The sequence below is a fragment of the Helianthus annuus genome, chromosome 5 (genome assembly GCF_002127325.2).
Source record: "Helianthus annuus cultivar XRQ/B chromosome 5, HanXRQr2.0-SUNRISE, whole genome shotgun sequence".
Lineage (NCBI taxonomy): Eukaryota > Viridiplantae > Streptophyta > Magnoliopsida > Asterales > Asteraceae > Helianthus > Helianthus annuus.
Window position 1 is genome coordinate 52,529,554 of NC_035437.2, and position 15,506 is coordinate 52,545,059.

Sequence of the window (15,506 nt, forward strand, 5' to 3'; positions counted from 1 at the left end):
ATTTCACTTTGACAAGGGAAACCTTTTTCTTATGGAGCTTTTTTATTTCAAGGTCCTCAATGGACAAAGGTTTTTCAATAAACCTTAAGCTCTCGTCAATTTGAACATCATGATGAGACATGACAAGTGCTTCATCAGCTAAGTACTTATTCAAATAGAGATATAGAATACATCATGGATTCCACTCAGCTCTTCTGGTAGCTTAAGTCTATAAGCTACTGAACTGACACATTCTGTTATCTCGAATGGTCCAATATATCTCGGGCTCAACTTGCTCGTCTTTCCAAACCTCATTACGCCTTTCCAAGGCGAGACTTTGAGCATTACTCTCTCTCAGATTTAGAACTTGAGAGGTTTCCGCCTTTTATCAGCCCAGTTCTTCTGCCTATCACGGGCAGCCTTGAGTCTATCTTTGATTGTGCAATTTTATTAGTTGTTTCGAGGACAATCTCTGGTCAAGAGAGTTGGCTATCAACAACTTCAGCCCCACAGACAGACATTCTACACTTTCTCCCGTATAAAGTCTCAAAAGGTGCGGCTTTTATACTAGTGTGATAGCTGTTATTATAGGAGAATTCGATCAGGGGTAGATTTTCATCCCAGTTACCGCCTAAGTCAATTGTGCATGCGCATAGCATCTTCTAGAGTTTGGATCGTACGCTCATTTTGCCCATCATTCTGGGGATGATAAGTGATGTGACTAAAATACAACATATAAATTATATTTAAATACGGCGTAAAATCAACCCTTTTTCGGTAATAATGTTGGAAAAAATCATGTTTCTTTGTTCCTTTTTAATTTTTAGGATCAAAAGAGCTTAAACAAACAAAAGAAGCAAATTAACAGCAAAAACCAACATAAATACAAAGAAGGAGGATTGACACGACTCGCCAAGCCCCCATCCACATCCAAACCAACAAAAATAACAAGATCAGAAGCTTTGGCACGGGGCCATGCCTACCAGGAATAGGCCGTGCCCAGTCAAGATTCTTTGTAGAAGAAAAGACAACAACAAAAGACAAATAAAGACCAACACGGGCGGTGCTAAGGCAACACGGGGCGTGGTTAACTCTAAGATTCGCAGAATCTGAGATAGTATACCAAGTACAATAGCCACGGGTCATGCCGTTGATGCACGGGTCCGTGTTAGTACAAGGTCTTACACTGCAGTTAATGAAGAGGATAGAGATTGAAGGCCACGGGGCCGTGCCAGGAGGGCACGGGGCCGTGTTGGTTGTCTGACTTCAGCTATAAATAGAGGTGCGTGGTTTCAATCCAATCCATCCCTTGGCAAACTACTTCTCTCACACTTGCCACCATTCCACCACCACTACAACACCAACACCCACCATCACCATCATCCATCATCCATCATTTAGAGTGTGTAGTAGTCTCGGGATCCAAGATCGATCGTAAGAGTTCTTGTCAAATAAAAGCCACGCTTGGCTAAACTCTTACATCACTTGGTGAAGACAAATCTTTTATGTATTACTTTTTTATTTCAAATCTTTGCTCCTTTTTATTTAGGTATGTATTAATGACTTTAATAACTAGTTTTCTTTATTGAAGGCGAATTTATTAAACCATTCTTCATGTTTTGTTGATTCACTCATTCGTGTCTTTAGGGTCTATATAAAGCACGTTAACTGCCTGGAAGGGGGTTAGAAGGGTGGTTGGGTAATTCTATGTCTCGTTTAGTGTATAGATCCTGTGAGAATTTGGTGCAAGCTTAGTAAGACTTCACGAGTGGGCGGTAATGTCCGACTCGGGAGAAGTAAGAAACCGCTTGAATCCCTTATCTATAAACTACTATTAATACTTTAAACCAACCCTGCGGGACTGTATCCTTGCTGACTCGGACCAATGGGTTGAGGGTAACTCTGCCTGGAAAGGGGCCTACCACTTTTCGCATTAATAACTTACTTAATTATCTTTTAATAATCCAACATTGCGGGACTGTATCCCTTCTGACCCAGACCAATAGGTTGAGGGTAACGCTGCCTAGAAGGGGGCCTACTACTATAACTTACAAACAATCTCTTAAAATGCCCAAAGTGCGGAAATCATTACAGGATACATAAAAGAGGAGTTGGAACCAAGTGATTCCTTATTGTCTATTTGTTTTCCTTATATTTTATTTTTGCTTTTTAGTCTATCTTTTTCTAACTTTCAAAACCTTTCATCAAAAGTTGGTTAGATTAGACGTTAATGATAAGCCGGTATTCAAAGCTCTTGTGTCCTTGGATGTCCTCGGTATCTTTCCCTCACTATACTAGACATTAACGATAAGCTGATATTATATCGTGTTTTATAAATTTAAAATTTATTCGCGAGTAAAAAGAGCTAAAATATATCTAAAAATTATATACCACCGGCACATACGTTAATAAGCCATTTTAAAGTTTAAGCGCATACAAAGTGCTTTCTGGAAACTTTTCCAGAAATGCGAAGTTTATCTAGTATCTCTGTCTAATACTATAGGGAACGGTACTCCATGAAGAGACACAATGTTGTCAACATACAACTTAGCTAACTTGTTGGAACTATAAGTTTCCTTAATTGGCAAGAAACGCGCCGACTTAGTCAGTCTGTCGACTATGACCCATATCTTGTCATTGCCATGATTGGTCTTAGGTAACTTTGTAATCAGATCCATTGTTACCATTTTCCATTTCCAGGTGGGAGTCTCCAGTTGTTGTAGTAGGCAAGATGGTTTCTGATGTTCAGCCTTAACTTGCGAACATGTTAAGCATTTTGCTACATGGGTGGCTATGGACTTTTTGATCCCCATCCACTCATAGTTCTTTTTCAGGTCTTGGTACATCTTGTCTCCACCGGGATGTACCGAATACTTTGAGTTATGTGATTCCTCAAAAATCAACTCTCTGAGTCCTCCATAGATGGGAAGCCATATTCTATCATTCAGTCTTTGGATTCCATCCTTTCTAGGTGTTAACTTTTCTACAGTTCCACTTGATCCTTCAGTCTGAGCATTCGCCTCTAACAAGGCTTGCTTTTGAGCCTCTAATAGCTTTTTAGTCAAGCTAGTCCGTAGCTCAATGCTTTTGGCATTAACCCTAATTGGTTTTACTCTTTCCTTGAGACTTAAAGTGTCGGCAACGACATTTGCCTTACCGAGATGGTAACAAATCTCACATCCGTAATCGTTTAAAGTTTCCATCTAACGACGTTGTCACCTGTTAAGATCTTTTTTATTAAAAAGATGTTGGAGACTTTTATGGTCTAAGTATATAATACACTTTATTCCATACAAGTAATGTCCCTATAGTTTTAATGCAAACACAACTGCACCTAGTTCTAGATCATGGGTGGTATAATTCTTCTCATGTACTTTAAGTTATCGTGATGCATAGGCTATCACTTTGCCCCTTTGCATGAGCACATAACCCATTCCTGTGTGCAAAGCATCACAACACACGACAAAGTGTTCAATCCCCTCAGGTAGAGTTAAGACAGGAGCATTGATCAATTTCTAGTTCAGAATCTCAAAGGATTCCTTCTACTTAGGACACCAATCAAATTTTACATTCTTGCCGGTTAGCGCAGTCAAAGGAATGGCAATCCGAGAGAAGTTCTCAATGAACCTTCTATCGTAGCTTGCCAGTACTAAGAAACTATCGATTTCTGAAGGGGTTTTTGGGTGTTTCCCAATTCATGATAGCTTCAATCTTAGCGGAATCTACTTGGATGCCACACTCACTAATCATGTGTCCTAAGAATTGAACCTCGTAGAGCCAAAACTCACATTTGGAGAACTTAGCATTGTGTTCCTCCCGCTGCAGTAGACCGAGTATACATCGAAGATGTTTCTCATGATCATGCTTGCTGCGCGAGTAGATAAGTATGCCGTCTATGAAGAAAATGACAAACTTATCTAAGTACAGCTTGCAGACTCTATTCATGAGATCCATGAATGCTGCAGGTGCATTCGTGAGCCCAAAAGGCATCACGAGAAACTCATAGCGGGCGTATCTAGTTCGGAACACAGTCTTTGGAACATCTTCACTTTGGACTTTCAGTTGGTGATAACCAGATCTCAAATCAATCCTGAAAAGTAACTGGCTCCTTGTAACTAATCAAACAGATCATCGATCCTTGATCGTGATCTTGTTTGATTCGCGGTAGTCAATGCACATTCGCATCGAACCGTCCTTCTTTTTAACAAAGAGAATATGAGCTCACCAGGGCGAGAAACTCGGTTGAATAAAGCCTTTCTCTAAAAGCTCTTCCAGTTGTGCCTTCAGCTCCTTCGTCTCAGTGGGTGCCAAACGGTAAGGAGCTCTAGCTATAGGAGATGATCCAGGTAAAATGCCGATTCTAAACTCGGCTTGCCTATACAGGGGCAGACCGGGTAAATCTTTAGGGAAAACATCAGGATACTCTGAGATGATTGAATGTCTTTGACCTCTAGCTTCGGTTCGTCAGTGGTCACCTGTGCCATGTAAATGACACATCCTCTTTTCAAGCACTTGGACGCCTTAAGAAGATACGCTTTCTTAGGCAATCCATAGTGTTGATCTCCACGAATAGTGAGTATATCACCAGATGGGGATTTAATTTTGATAAGTTTCTTATCGCAGGTAATGAAGGCTTTGTTATGGGCTAACCAATCCATGCCTAAAACTATATCGAATCTTGCGAGATTCGTAGGTAAAAGGTTTACAGGGATAGATTGGTTCTTGATAGATATAGTGTATCCATCAAGAATCGTGGAAGCTACTTCTATACTACCATCTGCCATTTCGACCTCATATGTAACATCTAGGGTTTGTAAGGGTAGAAGTTTGCTAAATTTATGGTCAACGAAGCTCTTATCAGCTCCGGAATCAAATAAAACTCTAGTAAATATATCATTTACGAGAAACGTACCCGTAATGACATTTGCATCATTAACTACTTCCTTTGAAGTCAGCTGAAAGGATCTAGCATTGCCTTTCTTAGCTTCAGTGGCCTTGTTCTTAGTGTTAGTCGCCCACTTCAGGCAGCGGGTCTTGATATGCCATTTCTCACCACACCCATAACAAGTGACGTTTTTCAGATCTTTACACTCATGGGATTTGTGGTCCATCTGCTTACAGATACCACAACCTTTGGGTTAATGATGTTGACATTTTCCAAAATGTCTATTCCCACAGGTTTTACACTCAGGCTTTGCCTCAGTTGGCTTGGACTGGTAATAGCTTGAACCAGTCTTACCCTTCATAAAATCCCTAGTAGGAGTGTCATCACGCTTCCGCTTTTGATCACCCTCAGCCTTGGCCACTCCCACCCGTTTCTCATCCTCAATGAGGGATAAGGCTAGATCCACAGTAGATCTTGTGAGTTCATATGTCTATCACTTCCGTCAATCACGTATTGTAGCTAAAATAGATGAGGCAAGACTGGTATTGAAATGTGCAAAACATAAAGTTTTTGTGTGTTAAAGTCCATTCGCAAGAATGGACTTGGCTAGATTCGCACGAACAGACTACAAAGTTGAAGTTGTACTGCACAAGTAGGTTCACACGAACCTTGTCCATCAGCAAGTCTTGGTTCGAACGAATGGAGTCCATCCGCTTGTGTGGGTTCGTACGAATCAGGTCCATTCGCAGATTGCTTGGAGCGGGTCTACCTTGCTTATAAATACTAGCTTAGTCTTGTTCATTTACACATCTTTCTGACTTGAGAGGGGGAACTCTTGTCAATTGTTTTCGTGGTTTTGTATTGTTACAACATCAATAGAAAACAACATTTAATTACTTCTCAGTGTTTAATCTACTCTAGTACACAGATTCCGCACGTGATACTAGATCAAGCATTCAATCAGAGTGTTACGAGATCGATCCTCAAGACGCACGTACAAGTGGTATCAGAGCTACGGATGCTCTGCGCGTAAACGTTGTTCAAATCGGACGAGTTTCGGTGAATTCGAATCGAATTTCGAAGAATTTCACTGTTTTAAACACCATTATACATGTTTCATAGTATTACAATGCACATATACTCCTGTAAGATGTAAATTAGATTAAAACACTCAACGTAATCAAACTCGGACTTCGAGAGGAAGGGAAATGACCTCTCACACGGAAGGGCCCCTTTCGTGCGAGAGTGCCTGTCGCCCCAACTTCTCTGTCGCCTGAAAGTCTCCTGTCGTCCCAACTCACCTCCCAGCCTATAAATAGGCGCACTACTTCACACATTTCGCTTGCTCAGTCGCCCTAGACACTCTCAGAATGCTCTGAAAACCTTCTTTGCGATCAGAAGCTTTTGGTATTGATTTCTTTAATTCTCATTCATTTCTTTACATTTTTCATTACAATTCTTGTCTTTTAATTACATTTCTTTAATATATTACAAAACATCTTGTTGGTATACATCTCTTGGATGGTTCTCACGAGTTTGCTTGGGCAAACAGATGTTGAGACCTCACCAAATAAGAGATTCCAACCAAGATTTCCAAAATTTAATTTAAAAAATCTTGTTTAATTTTCTTTTATGAACACTCGGTGGAATCTAGTACCATCAGACTCACAACTCAGTTTATAGTTGTGGGTTTGCATTAGGGTTAATTTGCACCAAGAAATGATCTGTTCGGACATATCAAACAAGCGTATTCGACACAAACTACCACCTCTCGCACGAAAGGGTCTATTTTGACGTGATTTCGTTTTCTATTTCATTTATCTTTAAAGTCAGTTCATCATGGATGAACACCAAACAGTTTTCTAGTCAGAAAGAAAGTTAACCCCGTCTAGCCTCCAACACTTGGTTCACTCCTTCTATGTTGCGTTGGCACACCGGGGTTGTCCTTACTTGACTGTTTGGCAATTTTACCTTCTATTTTCATTTTGTATAACAGTTACTACTACTGTATTGTGTTAAAATAGTTTACAATTGAATTTTACGCATGAGTCCGCATTTAAACAGACCTGTCGCACGAAAGGACCCCTTTTGCATGAAAGGCTATGTTACTCATTTCATTTCGTACTTTTTCATATTTTAACGTCTGATCCGAACCTTTTCACATTTGAGCACTCACATCTTTGTTTACCCATTTCAGGGTGACTTCGGTGTACCAGCTTCCATCTAATCCACTCTCGGTTTTCATGGAACTCTACGTAAAACTGGGAGTATACTCGATCCCTTTTCATTTTATACACTTCGGGTGTAACATGTACATATATACAAAAACACGCGACACTATTGAACATGTTTATCAATGACACTCTATCCACTACTAAACATGAGACTTGTTATACTCTTTAATCTCATATGTTATGTTTACATGTGTCTATATGCTCATTAACATTGCAAGCCTACCTTAATTATTATAGCGCTATAGGATTAACGCCCCACCCGTATTCTTGTGGTATTGTTATGTAAACACCATTACACCCTCTTTGTTTCGACGATGTTGGGTAACCACGATTGCGTTAAACTCTGGTTTAACATATAGTTTACACTGGTACAGCATGTTAGGAACACTGTATACATTTTATCATGTTGGATATGAGCACCATTAAACATATGATTATTATGCTATGTATTCAAACTCGTATACTTGTCAACATATTTGTTGATCATATTTTAATACATGTTGTAGATTGATAGTCGATGATCGAAGAAAAAAGTTTAGGGTGGACTTAGATACATGCTTAAACAATAAACTATATTTTGTTTCATGTTTCGTTGCTAATTGTGGTGTATTTTCTTTGTTGAACAATGTATTCATGTTAGCATGTATGAAATTTTGATTAATTAAATATTGTCGCAATTAGTGTTATGATGCTATGAACAATCACGTTTTCGTCTCACTCTGATGTTTCCGCCATCGGTTGGAGTGTGACAATGTGCATCCTGATGCCAATCCAGCACAACTTATAAGGCAAGTCTTGGGAATGCATATTCCATCACCTCTTCCAATAACATCACTCCCAGTAACCCATGTTGCCTCGAAAACTTTAAAATGGTCCTCAAACAAAGCCATCCATGAATTGACAATTGCCAGGGCAAATGGGGAAGTGAAAAAGACATCAATGAGCAGTGTGATGAGCTAAAAACTTGAAGATCTGCAACATCTATTTAATCTTCCACTCGAAAGGGATGTTGATGCTTTACTCTCTGAAAGATTTGAAAAGCAATTCAAAGCATACATCAGGAGTAAATTGAAGAGAAATAAAGATTGATCCAATAAACATCTATTTTGGCATCATCTATTCTAGGGGAGATTGTTGGACCTACAAAAAAAAACAGATGATATTCAAAAGCCAAAACATGATCCACTTATCAAAAAATAAACAAAAGGTTGAAGCAGTCTCTCCCTAAAGATAGTGAATCTTGAACATATAATCAGAACATCTATTCAAGAACAAAGCAAACATCTGATCAAGACTTGTAACCGCTGTTCAAGAAGAAACAAGATCTGTTGAGAGCTAAAGACATTTGAAGACCAAAGCACTAATGAAGTCAAAGGTAAGTCAAAGGTCTGATGAAGAAGACTAAACAACTGTATGGCCAAACAGATGTTCGGATAATTGCAACAAATGATAGCTTAGATAGTGGTTTCCCAATGTAACAATACTTTCTTATCAGTGTTTAGACTAGTTAGAACATATTATAGGATTTGCACTGCGGAATCTTTTCTGTTAGGAATGTTAGATGTCACTATCAGGGTGATCTCAGCCAATCACTAAACAGAACTTTCGTACTTAGTATAAATAGATCACGCCTGTTAATGATCTATTATCGCACACATAACCTTTTCTCCTCTACGACCTGTTTTGTTACGTGATCGATTGAGGGGGAGTCTGTAGAGTCAATTGATTTGTAAAACATCTGAATCCTTTATGATTAATGAAAAACAATCGTTGCTGATGACTTCCTATTTGTGAATTCTATTGTGGTAATCAATATTTGTTTGCATATAACAAACTCAGTGTTAACATGGATCCACACGAGGATTTGATTTCCTTATGGTCTCAAAAGATTCGGTTCATTGCGAAATCAATGTAATACCACACAGTCGATCCATTATACCTTATATCTATCAAATAAAAACTAAATTTAAATCACCATTAATGAATCAATAAAAGCCTCAAGAACTCTAATGAGTTTTTATTAAATTCATAGAACTGAACTCTCATTTTCGTGTCATTTGTTCTACTACTGAAACCTAACAAAACCCCACTAAAAGTTTCATGTTTCATTAACCATACATCACGAATTTAATCAAAGATCATTCTAAGGCTTGTAACTTCAACTGACGATTTCTCCTTCAGTTCTTATCCAAGTCAAGTGATTCCTGAGCCTAAGCTTATTTATTTTTCGAGCTCTACAAACCCCTTAATCAATTTTTGTGATGGAGGGCATAATCTGTACGAATTTTGTTTCTTCGTGTCTAGGGTTCTTGAAATTGAGGCTTGTAATCCTAGAAGCTTGGTTTTGTGAAATTGACTTTAGGATACTGATTAGGATAATGCTAGAATACTTTGTGGAATTTTTAGGAATTTTTGGACTTTTATAGGAATTATTATGGATTTTTTTGCATTATCTATATAATAAGAAAACTATATAAAAAATAGAAATTCAGGAATAATACTTTATGATGATTTTGGAAGATAATGATGACATGGAATTTTTATATAAATTTTATATTTTTTGGTGATTATCTAATAATAATATCCTTTTGAATGATAAAATACAAGTTTGTGTTTTTTTAATAAATGGGTATTTTTAGGATATAAATAGATGAATATATATATATATATATATATATATATATATATATATATATATCTATATATATAGATATATATATATATATATATATATATATATATATTTGAATCAATAAGATCTTGAAAATTTATCGTTATTAAATTGGCTAAACAAATATTTCTAATATAAGCATAAACATAAAAATGCATAAAATGTTTTATTTGCACTATAAATTGATTATCAAATTTTGGATTTATTAATTTATAAGTCCAAAGGCAGGTCTAAATATATGTATATTGATGCTAGCAATAAATGATATAAATTAGCATACCCTTAGTGATTTAAATTTTAGACTTATATGTATATATTTTAATTTCGTCGGAATCAAAATTATTAAGTCTTGACTATTAATAAAATCTTATTTTAAGGTTTTTAAATTTATAATCTAGATTATATGAAAGTCCCCAAATCAAGAATCAGATCACTTATACCGTTATATCATTCCTTTTAACTTAGAATATCGGTTATATCCATTTTAGGGTGTTATGGTCATTTGATTTACCTCATATATTCGTGTGGAAAATCTCGTGGATCGTTTCTTCGCAACCTGTGAGTGATTTCTTCTATTTTCCCCCTTTTCATTTTTATAAATTTTGGGGTGCATCATGTTATACAAAATCTTGATTTATTTTATTTTTAGCATGATATATTTAAAAGTGTTAATATATGGATGGCTATATGTGTTTTAATTGCTATGTCATGTCAGTCTATTACATGCTATCTTGTCATGTGGATCTACGGCTGACTAGGTTTCCCACGACCATGGGTTGTAGCCTAGTATCGCCACCAGTATTAGAATCGCACTCCAGGCTTTAGACTAATGCATGCTATAATCTTTGAGTTTTATATTTGGGTTGTTCATATAGTTACTTGTTTGTGTGTTCTCATTTGGGATAGATGGCTTTGTTGGTTATGTTGTTGATGTGTGAATCTTTATACGAACCTTGAAAGGTATGTTAAAAGAATTTTTCCTAAAATAAATATAAAACTTTTTTTATAAAATGAGTAAATTGCTCAACAACATATTTGTTGACCCAAAAAATAAATTGTTCTAATGTGATGCAGATAATCAGGTGTGAGGATCAAGGGAAGAGGACACGTAGGATTGGCCATAGAAAAATAAACAGAAACTTTATCTTATGTTTTATATTTTAAAATATGTATGAACTCTTTGAATACTTTTATGATATGTGACATTTTAAAACAATCGTGCTTTAAATATTGAAACGTTTGATGGTGTCATGAGCTATTGACAATCATCATGCCCCATACCGTATCCGTTGCGGATTGGGGTGTGACAACTCCAGTGGTCCGTGATCCAAAATTTACATTCAAAAAAGATTATGATATTTCAGTGTTACTTAGGTCGGTTTTTATGATAAATTTAAGTTAGTTGTTGTTAAGTCTGAGTTTACAAGGTTTGTGAATAAACAATAGTTAAGTTAAAAAAAATTGTATTGTAAATAAAGATATGTAATCACAAACGAGAAATCATCATCAACAACTGTTTTTCATTAATCATAAGATTCAAAGGTTTTACAGAAAGTTGAATCTATAGACTCCCCCTCAGACTGATCACTACAACAATTATGTCCGTACAAAACAAAAGGTGATGTGTATTGATGAATAGATCTCTAACAGGTGAGATCTATGTATACTAAGTACAAAAGCTCTGTTTGTGATTGGCTGACATCACCCTATTAGTGACATATAACATTCCTAATAGAAAACATTCCACATATATTGCAAACATCTGTGAAAAATCAAACAACTGATCTTACTATGTTAAACACTAATACAAAGCATGCACTATTACATTGGGAACTCATGTTTAGGCTATCCTCTGTTGCTTTGATCTAAACATCTATTTGGCTAGACAGATATTTGGTCTTCTTCATTGGAACTTTAGACTTGAACAGACCTTGTTTCTTCTTAAATAGCGGTTCCAAGGCTTTAAACAGATGTTTTGCCTGTCTTCAACAAATGTTCTGGTTTAGGTGTTCAAGATTCACTATCTTTGGGAGGAATCTGGTTCAAACTTCTATTTATTTCTTGATCACTTGATCATGTTTTGGATTTTGATTATCATCTGTTCTTTTGTAGGTTCAACAATCTCCCTTAGAACTGATAATGCCAAAACAAATGTATATTTGATCAACTGTTACTCCTCTTCAACTTATCTCTGAATTGGGTTTTAAATTTCTTCTCAAATCTTTCAGAGAGTAAGTCATCAGCACCCCTTTTGAATGGAAGATTCAGTAGATCTTGTAGATCTTCAATTTTGTTGGGATTGAACTCTACCAGATGAACATATAATGTAAAGCCAAAACCGGATCACATCAGTGGACTAAGAATAAGCAGCTGTCTACACTTTGCTTTCCCCTTGACAGTCGTATTCTAACAGCTGATGGATCTTAAGTACTGCTCACTACAACAACTGATGAACCAAACACTGATGAAACTCTAAAGAACTGCTGAAGACGAACACTGTTGCTCTATCTACTGGTGTTTCCTAAGTACTGCTGAAGACACAAGCACTGCCCACTCAAAGACTGATCACCTTTGAAGAAAGCACTAAAGTTCAACATCTGTGCTCAGGCTACAACAGTGGAACGTGAAGCAGTTGTTATCTCTTGGTTTGTATTGTACTAATAATCAGATGTTGCATATCAGTAGTTTGTTTAGAACAGTGTATATAGGTTGTTAGTTTGTTAGATGTCACTATCATGGTGACGTCAGCTGAGATGCTTCAGTGGTTTGGTTTGCCTATAAATGGAGCAGTACCCTGTACTGTTACATTTGATTGACTGAGTGGATTCATCTTCTTCAGTCCAATCCTTTCATCTTGTGCAACCAACCTTGGGGTATCAGGCTGAGGGGGAGCTTAGTTCTATAAACATGCTGTAATCATTTTCTTTGTATTTCAATCATTCAACTTAATGAAAAGCATTTGTTTATCAAACTATTTTCCTCTTTGATTGTGTTTACAAAGTTTGTATCCATTTCCGCTGCACTTTATATCATTTCATATATTCTGACTGTTCAATTTATACAAACAAACACAATCATGAGAGCCTTCGATCCTAACAATTGGTAACAGAGCTTGGACAGTCAAATTCGATCTAACAATCAATTTGACATAACGGTTCAGCTCACAATTCATTTGATACTAAGGTTGGTCGTATTTTAGTTGAAAAACAGAGTAACGAGAAATCATGTTCAAAATGATGACTCAAAAGCTCTGTAAAACAACCAAGATGTCATAAGATTCACAAATCACATACAACTGGTGATGTCATGCACAAATCACTCATAGTTTCCAGATCTGGAAACTTATCTGAAAACTATGGTGTGTTCATCTTCATTCAAAAATTGATTTCAACTGTTGTTATGAAATTTGTGATGTTTTCATATTTTACACTAAAGTATGCACCTCAGATCAGCAAAACCTATGTTCATCTAAACACTAGTATTCGGCTGACATAGAAAGAGGGAAATAAAGCTTTAGTCAAAATTTCTTATGTGCTCAAAGGCAGGTTGAGAATCCTCAAAAGGACCAAATCAACTTTGTCAAAACACATTAAGAAAATAAGGTGTCAAAACAGTCCTAATCATACGTAATGTGAGATCTGGTAATAAAACATGTACAAATGTGGCCAGATCTCTCAAAACATTACTTCAAAATGATTCTGGACTAAGCTTGTTCAAAATAAAATCTCCCATTGAGTATTTCTGAACATGTGAATGGGAAGGGTAAAAAGGGAAAAAGAAAATGAACAAATCTCAAAGTGTGGTTATCTCAAAACTTTTGAAATCAAAAGAAAAGAGTATAAGCATAAAACACTCTTGAGGTTAAAGTTGGGTAAAACAATGGAATCATGCAACTGTGTGCATTCATCAATACAGGAATTGTTCAGGTAACAATGACATTCCCAGTGATTGACCTTAAAAGAAGAATTTACAGTCGATTGACAAGAAAATGACCCCAAACAATGGTCAAAATAACTTGAGAATGATATGATCATGAACTTATTGAAAAGCTGTCAGATCCTTTTGATAATTTTCAAAACATCCTTTAATTTTTTTAAGGTGTTTTTCTCAAATAAAACCAGATATATATTACTTCTTGTAAAATATATTTTGTACTTTTACTCATTTTTGTTAGTAAAAGTTCATCTCTGGTCAGGATGCAATTTCCTTATTTTTTGTGTGAAATTACTATCCTTAAATCTGATCAAAAGGAAATGGCACACATATCAAGGTCATGTTAAGCTCAAGTTTGATTGTCACATATCAAAAATTGATTGCAAATTGATTTTGAACTACTGAGATACTCATGTTCTAATTCAAGTAATTAGACACAAAATGAGTAGCTTTAGTAGAATTGTCTTCATCATCTGGGATGCTAAACCACTGTCTGGATTAATGGACATTTGGCAAAACCTTGAACAAAAAATTTCTGTAGATAACTGCTGGCAATTTAATCTTGATAATATACATCTAAAATGTATTTTGTTAAGAATAGCATTTCTGGTGCTAAACAGATGTTAGATAAGATATTGTGCTCTCATAAGACAAAATCAATTTCTACATCTGAACAAGCAGATGCTAAAATTATTTGTCAAAAGTCAAAACACTGCTGCACAAACAGTTGTTACACAAATGATCCTCATTATTGTTTTCAACCACTGCTGTACCTTAAATGATGTTGTGCCCCAACATCTGTTCTCTAAAGTATGTCCACTGCTAATAGTCAACCCCTGCTCTTTCAAAAACACTGATGTTTAAAATCATTGTTTTATCCACTGATACACCCACTGCTTCATTTCATTGCCGTTGTAACAACTGATGGTTGATCTATCAGTGGTTGTCAAAACAACTGTCCTCCATTATTTACCATTTCATCAGGGGTTGGCACGTGGTCAGCTTTTAGCCGTCAGATCATCATAACCGCTGCCACATCAGCATTCACTTTTTCCCTAAATAAAACCCTGATTAAATCCAAAAAGGGTTTCACTGTCGAATTGAATTCCAAACATTCTCTTCACAAAGCAGTTTCCCTCTCATAACTCCAAAAACTTTCTTCGATCTTCTTCATCAAAAATGACGAAACCAAAATCGAAGTCAAAATCAAAACCATCTTCTTCCTCCACCCCATCAGACGCCACTCAAATGGTCGCTGAAACTACGGAGATTCGCTACAAATCTCCTCACAACTATGTGGGTATACTCACAAAACCCACAACTGACAACACTTTCGACTCCATCATTGACATCTTATCTGCATCAAAGTACAAAACTTTGATAACAGCAGACGCTTCCATTTATCTTCAAACCCAGAGAGAGTTCTGGAAAAATGCCACCCTTGAAAAACAAGGAGACATCATCACAGCCATCAACTCCTTGATATAGGGTAAGAAGGTTCAAATCTCTCCACAATCCATTTCTGAAATCTTTAAACTCGATGATTTAAAAGGAAAACCTCATTTTCTAAAGACGAGTTGAAAAAGGATTTCATAAACAGGGGCTATGCAGAGCAACCTAAAAGGGATACCTTACAAGAAGGTTATTTTCTTTCTGCACACAGATTTTTATTTCACACACTGCTAATGTGTGTTTCTAATAAAACAACGTCTTTTAATGAAATACCAACAAAAATTCAATGCCTGGGATATGCAATTTTAAACAATAAAAACTTTAATTACTCCCAGGAAATATTTGATGATTT

At 36.3% G+C, this 15,506-nt stretch overlaps 1 protein-coding gene across 1 annotated transcript; it reads right to left on the bottom strand.

The window, feature by feature from the left end:
* Window positions 1-3,354: 3,354 nt before the first annotated feature.
* LOC110943329 lies at window positions 3,355-5,090 on the bottom strand. Its single transcript, XM_022185079.1, has 3 exons — window positions 4,492-5,090; window positions 4,205-4,354; window positions 3,355-3,415 (listed from the first exon to the last, which is right to left on the bottom strand). Exons 1-3 carry the CDS (start codon window positions 5,088-5,090, stop codon window positions 3,355-3,357), a joined length of 810 nt encoding a protein of 269 aa, XP_022040771.1.
* Between the last annotated feature and the right edge of the window lie 10,416 nt (window positions 5,091-15,506).